The sequence below is a fragment of the Synchiropus splendidus genome, chromosome 6 (genome assembly GCF_027744825.2).
Source record: "Synchiropus splendidus isolate RoL2022-P1 chromosome 6, RoL_Sspl_1.0, whole genome shotgun sequence".
Classification (NCBI taxonomy): Eukaryota; Metazoa; Chordata; class Actinopteri; order Syngnathiformes; family Callionymidae; genus Synchiropus; species Synchiropus splendidus.
In genome coordinates this window covers 13,964,508-13,977,917 of record NC_071339.1, presented here as the reverse complement: position 1 = coordinate 13,977,917, position 13,410 = coordinate 13,964,508, and the positions used below count along the sequence as shown (strand labels likewise).

At 43.3% G+C, this 13,410-nt stretch overlaps 1 protein-coding gene across 2 annotated transcripts in view; it reads left to right on the top strand.

Moving 5' to 3' along the window:
- The window catches only part of kcnab2a (potassium voltage-gated channel subfamily A regulatory beta subunit 2a), a 78,584-nt gene that overhangs the window by 19,761 nt on the left and 45,413 nt on the right, over window positions 1-13,410 (top strand). Inside the window, exons 2-3 of one of the 2 annotated variants that reach the window (XM_053868991.1) lie at window positions 6,435-6,600; window positions 8,647-8,688. In XM_053868991.1, coding sequence (XP_053724966.1) covers window positions 6,524-6,600; window positions 8,647-8,688 — 119 coding nt within the window. In that variant the 5' untranslated portion in view covers window positions 6,435-6,523. The remainder of the gene's footprint in view (window positions 1-6,434; window positions 6,601-8,646; window positions 8,689-13,410) is intronic. The other variant, XM_053868993.1, reaches the window with a different exon arrangement.

Here is a 13,410-nt window from a genome sequence, read left to right as displayed (position 1 = left end):
TGCTGTTGGGTAGATCTGTGTATCCATGCTCTGTCATCATGATGAAGTCCTGGTGCTTTTACTGTTCAACTGTAGCTCTTCAGACAGAAACACATGCAGCCTCAATGCAGAACTGATGCCAGTTTGAATACAGCGTGGTGTGTTCCTCGTGGGTCCATGAGTTTCCTCAGGGTACTCCTCCCACAGTCTGAAAAGAAAATCAGTGGCTTACATGTTGTTTGTAGGCGTGAGCGTGTGTATGAGTGGTTGGCTGGCAGTATCTTCCGGGTGACGGAATGGAGAGCTGTCCAGCACGTCCCTCACCTCTTTCCTTAGGTAGCTGGGACATGCTCCTGACTCATACCACCCATTGAGGATGCAAATAAGGGGTGGATATTTTAAATTAGATTTTTATTTTACAGCATTGATCAACGTTTTTTCATGAAAGGAAATCACAACGTCACTTAAATAGCTTTGAAATAAAGCTAATGTCTGCACATCTGGCATCAATTAGGTGTAGGAAAACCACTGAATTGAGCAATTGATCAGCTGCTCCATTTGGATGACATGAATAAATCCATGGTGAAAATGCAGCGTACTTGTGATCCGTTCTAAACAAGTCCACATGAAGCTGTTCCATCAGAGTTGTGGCAGAATCAGATTCTACGTTTGGGTCATAATTCATTGTGAACATCAGCTTTTGTCTGTGGAATTATTTGGTCCTCGATTTATTTGTACTTCTGTTACTGCTAGCACCAAACCCGATAGCACTTCTGTGTGTGAGAATGTGTACGAGACAATAAAGGAATAGGCCCTTGGTTCTCCACTGCGGCGATTTTGCTGGAACAGTCAAGCGAGACTGTTTGAAGGCTCATCAGGTGTGACTGTTTGATTCTCACCTTTGTTAGCAGGCGACAGGTGACACTGATGCTAATCCAGAGGGATTTTAAACAACTTCCTTCTTCGTTTGGTGTCAGTCGTGCTGTCTGCCTGGAAGTTGTTCACTCGGTTGTTTCTGCCGTCTCTTTGATTTAAGATCGCTGTAAAATATTTAGACAATTGATCTCTGACTCTGGCTGCTTCTTTAAGTCTCTCTTCTTCTCCAAAATCTATATCTGATGATTTTAATCTGCAAAGTGCACGCTGGCCCATTAGCGCAGTAAATCTGAGCCTGAGAACTTGAGCCAAGCAGAGTGTGGAGTGTACCGCATTGCTGCAGTCATCAGCAGCTACAACGTTCAACTGCAGCTCACTCCAGGCCAAGCACAGATTGCTGCATTACTCTATAATGTAGCGCAGAGGATGTCAAAGCTAACTAAGCTAGCCCCAACTGTTTCACATGGGTTAAGGTATATTTTTAGTTCATCTCTGCAGCATTTGATTCATTTGGGTTGTGACAAAGCACGTGCTGTTTCTAGTGTCCTTGCTTTCATCTATATGTACTTTTTGCAACGTATTCAATTAGGATAGTATTTGGGTATTTAGCAGTAAATGTCTAATAATGTATGGTGATTTGATTATTTCTTTTATGTGAATAAGTTTGATTTCAAGGACTGAGTTCCATAATAATGGGGCAACATTGGAGCAAGACGTTCTTCAGTCACCAAGCCAAGTTTATCGCATCCATGAAAGAGTCCAGGGGCCATTTGTATGAGCCTAGAACAGGGGCAGCTTACAGAGCATTGAAAAAAAAGAATATTGGTGGAAAAAAAGAATACAAAAGAATTTAAAAAATAAATATATAAATATATATATATATTTTTTTTTATTATAATACCATTATAGTTTTCAACCTCAATACAAAAATGCTAATATTCTGTTTTTCAATTCCTATATTCTATTTTCCAATGTTTTTCCAATGTTCGTCTTTCAGTGTTCGTCTTAAAGGTGGCACTATTTTAGCGTGGAGGGCGCGGAGGGAGCAGAGGGGATGCAGTGCAGGGTTAGAGATACGTTTTTGGAGGAAACATACCATACCTGAGTTTTATCTGAGTGTATGCCACTGAGGCACGCTTAGACAGTCACCTTGGATGTTGCTGAATCCAGAATGCACGCCATGAAGCACAGCGTTCGAGAGTGGCCAGCGCCCAAGGAATCAGAGATGGACGTGGGGGCCCTGAACAGTGCCATTACCACTCGTGACGTTGGATCACTATGCTGAACCTTGCACAAATATGCAAATGACATGAAGACGCAGCACAAACCCCGCCCCTTCCCACTCCCCTATCATCTCCTGTGGCCCCTCCCCACCCGCCACGTTAAAACAGTGCCACCTTGAAGAGAACTCGAAAGATGGACGATGGCGTTGAAAAAAACTAATATTGGCTGAAAAAAAGAATATAAAGAAATAAACGGAATACTGGCAGAAGCATTTTTGTATTGGAGTTGAAAACTAGAATGGTATTAAAATTAAAAATAAGAATATATTTCTATATTTATAGCCAATGGAAACTGTCCCTGTTGTAGCCCCATACATTTGTGGATCGATCAAACTGCGTGTTGCTGCTGCATCCCATGGACCCTTGATTTCACGTTATAATGGGATTCAAAATGATACGTTGCATTTTCAATTCACACAACGGAATGGCTTCCTTTTTTGTCCCTGCCGTCGCACTTGTCCGTTCAAATAGCAGTTTCACGATCACACCAGAATGTTTCCTGACACGTTCAAGTTGAGATGTTTGCACGCTGTCATGCTGTAAAGCGGAGCGCTGCTGCTCTGGGAAGCTTGAGGTAAATTTACAGAGTCATGATTCACTATGACCAATACTGGGCTCCAACCTTGCCAACAGCTTTGTGCTGGATTTAAGGTCTTCACTGCAAATAAACACATGTGTTAGCAATGGCAACACCAGTACAAGTGAATGCTGATGTTGATTTTTCTCATCTGTATTTGTGCTACTCAACAAGATGTGTGATGTGTGTTGTACACTGACTATAAGTACAATTCCATTGTTAACTTGTTGGCATCACTGAATCCCTTATATTTGAGTTTGTCGTGCTCTATTCCTCACTGGTGAATTAGCAAGTTTTGCTTAAGTTGTTTTGTTGTAAAACTTGAGGTCTGCTCCATCATTGTATGTTGAGACGTGTACTGCAAATCACCATTATTATGGTGAAAGGGAAACAGCAAATAGATGTCACAATGAAAATATTATCCTGAAAATAAATTAGCTACTCTGAAGGTTTCACATCGCATTTTATATTGATTAAATCCAAGACAGATATATGTAGAAAGTGAATGGATACAAGGCACTGCTTCATTTGATCAGAAAAACATCATATACTCACTCAGCGAACACGCCGCTCCACTTTATTTACCTGTAATTTGGGTTCCAACTGACTCCTATGGATTAGTCATATTTTTTGGATGGATCGGCAATTCCCAGTCCGTCAGACATTGGTATCGGAGCCCGATATCTATACTGGATCGGATCGGTCCCATCCCTACCACAAATTGGTTTCTCTCTTGTGGAGATGAGGTATATCACGCTGGGACACCTAAAGCAGGTTCAGTATCAAGGATCGTGGCAAGTCCTTCAGCAAGTTTTTGTTGTATGCCTCACCAGCCAGGAGAGTGCCCTTACTGCCTCAGTCTCTGCTCAGCGCCTGTGTTTTCCAGAAGGCGGCTGTACGCTGCAGTAAATCTGCCGCTCCCTTTATTGTTTCAGGGTCACGCCGTCATCATCATCACCTATTGCAGGGATGAGCAGGGTTCCTTTTCGGCTTGATTGAGGCGACTGGCGAAAGGGAATGACGGATGGGTCCTTGGGCCTGTGAAATTCATGGCAGGACAAAGTCACCTTCATGTTTTCATTATGATGTCGGTGATGAGCCGTGACCTGCTGGAGAAGTGAGACCACTCCTGGTTCTCTGTCGATAGCAGGAAGTCACTTTCAGGTCAAAAGCTCCGCAACATCACTCTGCCGTCTTCATCTGATGCGCTGTCGACTGCTGGAGAACCGTCAAGGCAGTTTTCTGGCCTCAGATGCCCAGTTGTCTTGGTTTAGCGACTACTCTGGCAAAAAGCATCAAATATTCATTAAGTTAATTTCGCATGTCAGTCAGTTATCTGATTAAAGCAGCACTCAGGCTTGTGTTTGTTTTGTTGCCCACCATGTTGCGCACCATTTTTTTTTTTTCTTTTTTCATCGAATTTTGGCAGGTAAATGTTGCAGATATCCACGTTATTCTGGCCAGAAACCTAACCTGTGATTATCAGTAGTCATCTTGCACATCATTCATTAAAGATGTGAAACAAATCTCTTTGATTAATTTTATAGTTTTAGTTATCCTGATGTTCAGTTAAAGAAATAATTCAGAGACAAGACACTGACCTTTTCAGAGTTATGTAGTTTTCTCTTGAGATTTAAACCGGATTTGAGAGCATTAAGAACACCGTGTTTTTGTCAGGAACATCGCCTAAAACTCAAAGCGTAAAAAAAAAACCCGCAAGACCAGTGACATTTTGCAGATATGCTTCCACTCCTCACAGGTTTGGTCCACTGTGCTGCTGCGGGGATCTACCGCCACCCAGTGGCAGAGAGATGTGACACGCGCAAGCAATGTCAAACATTTATTCCGGACTAAATAGTACCCAGTGTTGATATGGTCATAAAAGCTTCCTATTTAGACAACATTTCATTTGCACTTGTAAAAAGTGATTTTAAGGTCCCTTTTCAATGAGGTTTGAAAATAATCTCTGCCCACAGGATTCAATATGTTTGCTGTTATCAGTTGCATCACTGCTCTCTTTGTTGGTGACTTGATTTTAGATTAAATCTCTTTCACTTCTGTAAGTAACTGTGATATATATATAATTATAATCAAACATCAGCTTGGCTTGGACGACCAAGTTTGGCAGTTTGCTTGCATCACCTCCGGCTGCTCTCCCATCTAGTCGCTGCTCTGCGATGTAAAGAGGTTTACCTCTTCACTAGCACTTGTCATTCCTTCTTCAGTTGCTCCCTCACCCAGATATCCCAGGTATGACTGAGCAATGATGGAATTACAGCCCTCCTAAATTGTGCTGCATTGATGTCATGCCCAGAAGGAAAAAAAAAAACCCTCCACAGGGAGCAGGTGGCTTCCTCCCAAATTCTCTCTTGACAAACGCATTTTCATAAGGGGAAGCAGATGTACTCCAATTCTCTGGTGGACTGCTAAGCTCTCAATGGTGACGCCAGCCAACTGCTCTCCATTTTGGATGTATCACTCCTACTGACATTTGAGCACTTGCTAAAACCAGGCACAGAGTCATTAATAATACCAATATCATAATACCATTTTAAAATATGAATTTTTTTCAGCATATGTTCCCTGAACAAACATTACACCAGAGATGTTTTTGAACATTTGAAGTTTAGCCTGGGCCCGCGGAGTATAGAGAGGAATCACTGTAGTAGGTGTTGGGTGCTGTAATGAGCGAGTATTTGTACAGTACAGTACAGTACAGCGAAGTAGGCCAGTATCAGTGCGAGTAGCCGATGGTGGTGTCAGCATTGGGACATCCCTGGAGCTGTACTGTTATAATACAACTTTCCTGGTTTACCAATTGACTTTGGACAGTGACTGTTGTGGCTGAGATGGTTTTTCACTTCAGTGAGGCTGAATGGATTCTCCCGGAGAGATGGTGTGGGAACTCTTTCAACCACCAGAACCACTGCACCTGGGTCACCTCTGGAATATCTGACTGGGAGGCAGACCTGGAACATGTTGGTGATACCATCTCTCTTGGCACCATGGAACACAGAAGAGTTGGTGTTGGGGCGTGTTTGGGAGAGGAAAGACTTAGGTCACGACTGGATGGAAGAAACTGTAAAAACAAAGAAGAAGGTATCAAAGATAGGCAGCACAGTGAGTCAGTGTTAAGTGCTGCAGCGTCACAGCCCTAAGGTCCTGGGCTTGAATCCGGTTTGAGCTCCAAGCTCAGAGCAAACCTCATGTATAGCAATTCACTTTCAACTCTTTGGAACCTGGTGTAATTACTTGTGTGTAATTACTTGAGTTCAGATTGGTAACAACTGTTTAATTAAGCTGTGATCACAGTGTCTCCCCCCCGTGACGGAAGTTTGCATCTGTTTTGTGGGCAGGGTGTAAAATCTATTTATCACTGCAACAGCGGCGTCAGGCGCAGGAGCCGGCCTGCCGGGGTGAAGACATAATCCCTGAAACATCCGTCTGAAACTCTCATTTCAGCATGTAATTGAGTTGAGCTGGTTGGCTGGAAGTAGTTTCCTCTGACCTTCATTTGGGATGCAGCATGCCCACTGATGTTAAGTGGTGTAGATGAAGCAGCTGCGCTGTGAAGCTTACTGACAGTGTATTAAAAATGGATTTCTAAGTTGTGGAAGTAATTGAGAGAACTGTCGAGTTATGTGGAGAGTAACTGGAAATAGAGAGGCTGTAAATCCTTCCGCGCCTGCTCACTGACGCTTCTCCTTGGTCCTGCGCAGGCCCAGCCTGGTGACCCACTCGAAGCTCTGGTCCTGGTGTAAGACGACCATCCTCGGCAGGCTGGCCACACCCTCCTCGTCCTGTCTTCATGTATCCTGAATCTACCACAGACTCCCCTGCTCGCCTCTCCCTCCGACAGACCGGCTCGCCCGGCATGATCTACAGGTCAGTCCTTCACAGACGCACAGCTGAACCTTCTTAAACTCCTGCTTTTACATACTAGCAACTGTGTCGCTCAATGTTGAGTTACCACATGGACCTATCATGTGACCAGCGGATGTTGAGTTTGTGCAGTGATTTATCATGGGGTTTTACTCTGTGGTCCAGATGTATTTTATTCTGCTTCAATGACTGGGATTATAGAAGACAAAAGTGACAACACATTCTGTAAATGTGTGTCACTAAGTTCTTGTTCCCAATGGAGATAAACTCACCCTTAGAAAACAGCAATTTTGGAATGATTGACAGTGTTTCATTTCCAACTTTTTGCTTCTTGGTTTATTGATTTGCACTCTGTCTTTGGTTCAATGTACATTCAGGCGTCTGTAATAGAGTCCATCTAATATTAATTTATACACGATCAGATATATTGTAGTATCACTTCCAACCTGAAGATGGTGCCAGAGTTGTCTTTTGGGTCATCTCTCAGTTCAGCTGTTGTTGATCTCCCTTCATGGCATTTAATGCAAAACCATTTCTTTCTCCTCATACACCACATTGATGTTGGTTTTTCCCAGTACAACTTCTTATCATCCCCTGGCTTCTGAGCAAACGGACAGATTTAATCATCATCATTGATAAGTTTTGTTAGTCATCTTCATACAGAGCAACAGCTTCCTGATAGACGTAGGTGCTAGTTCAGTTCAGCTGTCCGCCATGTTCAATTGGCCGGGTGCAACTGAGTTATTCTACTGGTGAGGACGCGCATGAGAAGGGACGTTTAAATGAACCAGTGCCTGCAGGCATGTCCATGCAGCTGTTGTGTTTTGTACCCGCATGTATCCAACACATGCCTCAGCTGAGGAGCTTATGAGCAACCTTCAGCGTGTGTTTACTGCATGTGCGGGACCAGGTCTCTTTCCTGGTAAACCTTGCCGATTACCCTCCGTGCAGGTGTTGCATTGCAAGCAGGTAATGTCCACTCTGTGAAAGATCAGTGTTGCTATGATGTTGCTCTGTTGGAGAGGAGGAGTGTCACCGTGGGTCAATTGGAATCGTCTTTAAGTCTGCCACCATATTGAATGTTGAGATCAAATGAATTATTAAGTTTTATTGAATCTGTTATAGCAATCGTCATCAGGGGAGTCAGGGAGTGTAAAACAGTGTTTTTGGTCAGACATCAAAGTGATGGACTGAGATGGCAGCGGTGAAGTAGAGCGAGCAGGCTTTTAGCTAGAGGGTGCCCTTAACCTCAAAACATGAAAAAATGGACGCCCTCCAACACTCAAAACCGGACACCCACTTTCCTCAACAGGACGCCCTCAATATATTATTAGTGCCAATATAATGCCCAACTTGTAGTGTCATCTTACTGGTTTACACTAAATTGTGTTTCCGCCCAGTAATTTCGCCGAATATGTAAACCTGAAATTTACAGGTTCTCGAACTTTTTGCGACCATATTTTGGACATCACGGTCATCATATTTGTTTACCGCTGTAATCTCGCGGTGATCCACATCTCTCGAGTTGGGGCACTCGCGGCATAGACACGCGTTGCTATTGATGGGATGTCTAATGCTGATCTGACAGTAGGAAACCACAGATGTGTTCCAAACTTTGAACAATCGTTCACAAAACTAACTCATTGCTTTCTAATCGGAGGAATATTAGGAATATTTTGCTGCCGACCAGTCTCTTGCTGGGTCTCCAGGTTCTGCTATCAAAAGGATGATTGTGGGTCGATTCCCCATTAGCAATAATCCTAGTGTCATATGTCTGACATCACCATAAGCCCTGCAAACGAAAGTGTGCCTTCATCTCTGTGTAGTTGCCTCCCTATTGATGCAAAATTTTTCTTTCACTTCACATGGACTAAACTAGAGTCATTTTCAGAAAGTTTCAGTAAAATGGTCAAAGGTTGTGAATGATGTTCCGTTTCTCAATATTCGTTCTTTGTTTCTCATCTCATGTATCTGTGAACTGTCTGTCATTGATTTCCTTTCCAGACTCTTTAACCCTGTCCTCTTCCTTCTTTTCCACTGTTTCTTCAGTGCTCGCTATGGGAGCCCAAAACGACAACTGCAGTTCTACAGGTAACTGCTTGTTTCGTCTTTGTCCTTCTTTCCTCCGTAGCAGCATGGCAGGTGCCCAGTGGCAGAGCGAGATCAGGATTATAGAGGTTTCCCTGTCGTCGCTGAGCGGGGATTGTTACTGGAGATAAGGACTGGTGTCCTGTTGCTTGGAATGTTTAACATCTGTGTATTTACTGTATGTTAGTGTTTTGAAAAGTCCTTTGACAAACAAAAGTAAATGCATTTGTCATGTATTTTTTGAACATCGTGTTGATATTTTGATGAACCTGATTTCACAGAACAATCGAGGAGAGGTCAGATTTGCCTCCTCCTGATGAGATTGTGAGCTGAAAAGGTGAATGCCAATATGGACATTTGATAGCTACACTTCACTTGACTCCCCTTCATTGCTGGAGTTGCAGATACTCGCTGTCCTGTCGTTGAAAGCTGCAGATCCATTATGAAGTGTCTGCAGCAGACAACCATATAGTATTTAGCTGGCGTGGCTCTAGCAGAGTTAAACCCGAGTGCAGAATTGGATACTGTAGTTTCATGTTTGCCCCAGGAGGGGATCAAATTGCTGAAATTGTACTAATTTGCAATTTTTGTTTTGTGTGTCGTGGGGATGTGTGGAGCTTCCTCTGTTCAATATTCCGTTCAAAATTCCATCAAAACGCAGCAAACAAAGCTCTCAGAGTGGAGACCCCCACCCAACCACTCGTACAAGTTTGTTAAATTCCGGTGCATTGATCGCACTCATACAGCAGGTGGTGGTAGGGAGCCCCAGATGAGAGAACACTCTGATCCATCCTTACTGTCTTTGAAAGTGTTTTTCCCTTAATGTCCAGCCTGGCTCTCAGTGTGGATTCTCTTTTGCATGTTTGTGGTAGTGTCTGATTTTATTCGCTCTCTTGACACTTTATTTTGCTGATCTAGTCATAAAAACCCTGAGTTGGTGGATCTGCTGGTAATATACCCCTGATTTATTGTGGCGCCGTGCACATTTCTCCAGCTTTAAAGTGCAAACTGGCTTCATCCCTGGAGGACGTGGATCAATATGTCATACATCTTTGTCTATCACAGCATAATAGCCAGCACTGGCAGCCATCGGTTGTTTGATTTGACAAAGTTTATTCTGCACGTTTGGTATTGTTTTGTATAAATTCTTGTCATTTTTATGCGTTTTGTTTGTCCTTGTTGCTGACTTAAATGGCAGATCAATACCAGGATGTTCTCTCTGTGCTTAGAGTGAAGTGAAGTTGTTATGGTGCGTAAAATGGTTTTAGTGGAGGCTTTATGGGTGTAGAAGTGATTGATGGCTTCCACCTCATATCTGCTTTGGCAACTTCACGAACGCAGTGTTCAAGCTGAACACATCAGCAGGGTTTTTTAGGGTTTTCCTAAATGAAAGCTGGTGGAATCGGATGTTTTCCCCTCCAAGTTAGCGGTCAATAGTCCAAGTTGACTCTCCAAAAATGGGGCTAGCACCGGCAAAACGTGCTTTCCTCTTCAGCTTCATCTACTGAGATACGGCACCGAAGGTCTGGTGGGTTACCACATACCAGGCCATGCTGTGGCACTGGGCTCTTCCATCACAAACAGTAAGCACAACAGTTGACAACACTCCAACTGTAGTGAGTTGAAATCACAACTGCAGTCAATGACTGTTGCTCATAAGCATAATGAAGTCATTGTTATAAGCAATAAAATAAAAAAGTTTGTGATGTCACATGGCTACATGAGGAGTTACACTATATTAAAGATGGTGGGGAAGAAGTCGAGGTGTGGTGTGGGTGAGTCAAAAAGACACTGAGGGATGCGTCTGGGCTTTATGTCTCACGTCATAGCCTGGAGATCTGTCCAGGGAGTTCTCCACCTCTTGTCCTCTGTAGATGGGACAGGTCTGACCCCCCACTCAACCTCCATAAGGGACCAAGTGGCAGACAATGAACGTTTTCAGAGGCTCATTTAACATCTGCTCCCGGTGGTCAGCATCACTGTGTTTTCCCTCCTATATTTCAGACATAGTATGGCAATTTCCCAGGAACATAAAACTGATACGTAGTGGTCCACTTTCTATGGTTCTTTAGCAGAAATGGATGTTCCAGGGTTGACCTTCACACTGTGAGAGCATTCTTAACCAGTGTGGTTCTGTTACACTTAGGTTAGCAGCTCAGTGGCTTATCCTTTTTGTGGACACTTATGTACTCCATTGATATTGTGTGCTGCTGCTGGGTGGACACACACACACTCAGACACGCACTGGGAACCTCATTACTCTCTAGCTCTTAGTATTCTTTCCTGTGGAACAACAATGAGAGGCTTTTAGTGCAAAAGCTTTGGTGAATAATTCAGGGCTGATATTATTTGCTGTGGTCGGCAGAAACACGTCGGGCCACTGGACAACATAAATGGATTTCTCTCCAAGAACTGGTGGGGAGGGGAGGATGAGAGGTGTCGGTTGTGGCGGTAGACTTTGTAGCGAGGGAGGGAAGGGATGCACTAATTGGTTTAGATGTTTCCTCGTAAGACACTCCCAGTTTGGGTGGACCTGCTCCATCAGTGTCTGCAGTGTGTGTTTATAAGAGCTGAGTGAGACCCATCTGCCTTGCTCATGAGCCGACCCCCAAGAAATCGGGTGAGTTTGAGAAGGAATGTCGGATGAACGAGCATATGATGCTGTGTGTGTGTGTGCGTGTCGGCATGTGGCGGGTGTTTGAAGTAGCATGCAGCTGACCTCAGTGCTGTTCCTCACCTGCCGTTTGTTGACGTTTCAAATGTAGAAGTTTGTCTGAAGTTTTTGTTGTTTTTGTTTTTTTAAACTTGGATCTCAACTTTTCCTGATTGCACTCAGCTGATGCCGCGAGCTGCTGACTGTGTTTTCTGAGGAGCAGAAAGTGCTGTTCAAGCATTTCACTGCTTTATAAATCAATAGTTTTTGGACCGTCATGTTGGGCTCACTCGCACTTTCCCTGACTGTCCTTAATGACAGTGAACTTGAAATTTGTTTATGTATAAGATAGACAGTCAGATTTAGACTTCAACTCATAGTGTGAGCTTCACATAATTGTGCAGTTGGTAGGGATGCGCCGAATTTGTAGCTGAAGCCAAATACATTTAAAATGCTTGCAAATGTGGTTTTGTTACTTTTTACAACTAGTACGACACATTTACATACATTTGTCAGAGAGAGCTAATGTTTAGATGATTGAATATTTTGAGTTTTTTTTCAATGTTTCAGACTTTGCCTTTTAAATGTAATAACAACAACAACAATAATAATAATTTAAAAAAAAACACTTTCTCATTATATAATAGGCTGATAATGTAAACAGAAGGCTCTAGATAGTTTGGTTGAACAATCATTCCAAACTACAATTCAATTCTCCCGCTCCAACACTTTAAAAGAACCAAAAACTCCAAACACTGCATGCAGACTTGTATCACACTCAGCACTCAAGTGTTGCCTTACGCCATGCTTGATACTGGACAGCATGGACAACAAAGAAACAATCAATTAAGAGGAAACAAACGTGTCATACATGGGGCGGAAAGTCAAAATAATCATGACTCGTGTTGAACCTCTCCTGTTGTGTCTCTAGCTGACTGGCCAGCGGGGAATCTGTGCTCTCACTCTAAAGCAAAAATCATCCTTGCGCCTACGCTGCAAGGTGTTTGATCCCCTCACACGCCACTATCTTGCTTTTTTGCCTCTGTTCGGCTGAATATTTTTGGCCTCCAAAAGCTCGGTGCCTCCCCAACAATTAGCCATTTTTTTTTTGCAATTATTGTAAAAAAAAATCTTTTGTGTTAATAGGAGAAATGAAAAATAATAATTTAGGCCCACTCTTTTATCTATTACAAACTTGTTTTGTTATGTTGATGTTAAAGGAATTCTTGATAATTATTGATGTAGACGACACTGGTCTTGCATGATGTAGTTACCAGGGTTCTCACAAGTATAAGGTATTGTTTCTATTACCTGAAATGAAAACATGTCGGCTGAAGCTGAGAAATCCTCTCCTGCAGACAATCTTCAGTGCTGTCACACTAACAGTAAGTCAAGCAGTGTCCTGTTCGCTTTTGTGCTAATATTAATGTTTTGTCCTGTGTGACGCAGACAAACGTTTAACAACCTTGTGAAACAAAAAACTTGTTCATATTCAGTTCCTCGTTCCCAAACCTGTGTGAAGTGAAGTCGTAGTTTCTTGTTTGACGTTTTATACTTTTCTTTTCCAAAATATTTCCAAATCTAATTTCACCCTACTAAGGTGACGCCCTGGTCATTTAGTTGGCTGAGGATCATTGACTTCCAGGTCAAGTTGTATTTTCCGGACATCACGTGCGACACAACGTAGCCTGTTAATCAAGTGAATGCAATACATTGTCATTTAAGGTCCCAGTCCCAAGAGAGCTGCTCCTCTCTCCGGTGCACCTGGTGTGTTGTCTGAGGAGCCCTTGGTTCTTTGGCCCAGAGTGGCTGCCCTTGTTTTGGTGCATGTGTGAATGCCTCCTTGAGTAGCGAGCATGTGTCCCATTTGATGCTGCTCCTTAATCACCTGAATGCTCCCGATCGGTGTAACCCTGCCGTTGTGTACCTGTCAGGGGCGGGTGTGCGACTCTTGTTACAGGACGCATGGCCATGTGCTGCCCAGAGCTTGAGCGGAGCAGATGCTATTTAAGGGCCTGTCTCGCCACCTCCTTGCTCCTGTCCCGTCCCCTCCTCACTCCCTTTTCTTTGGT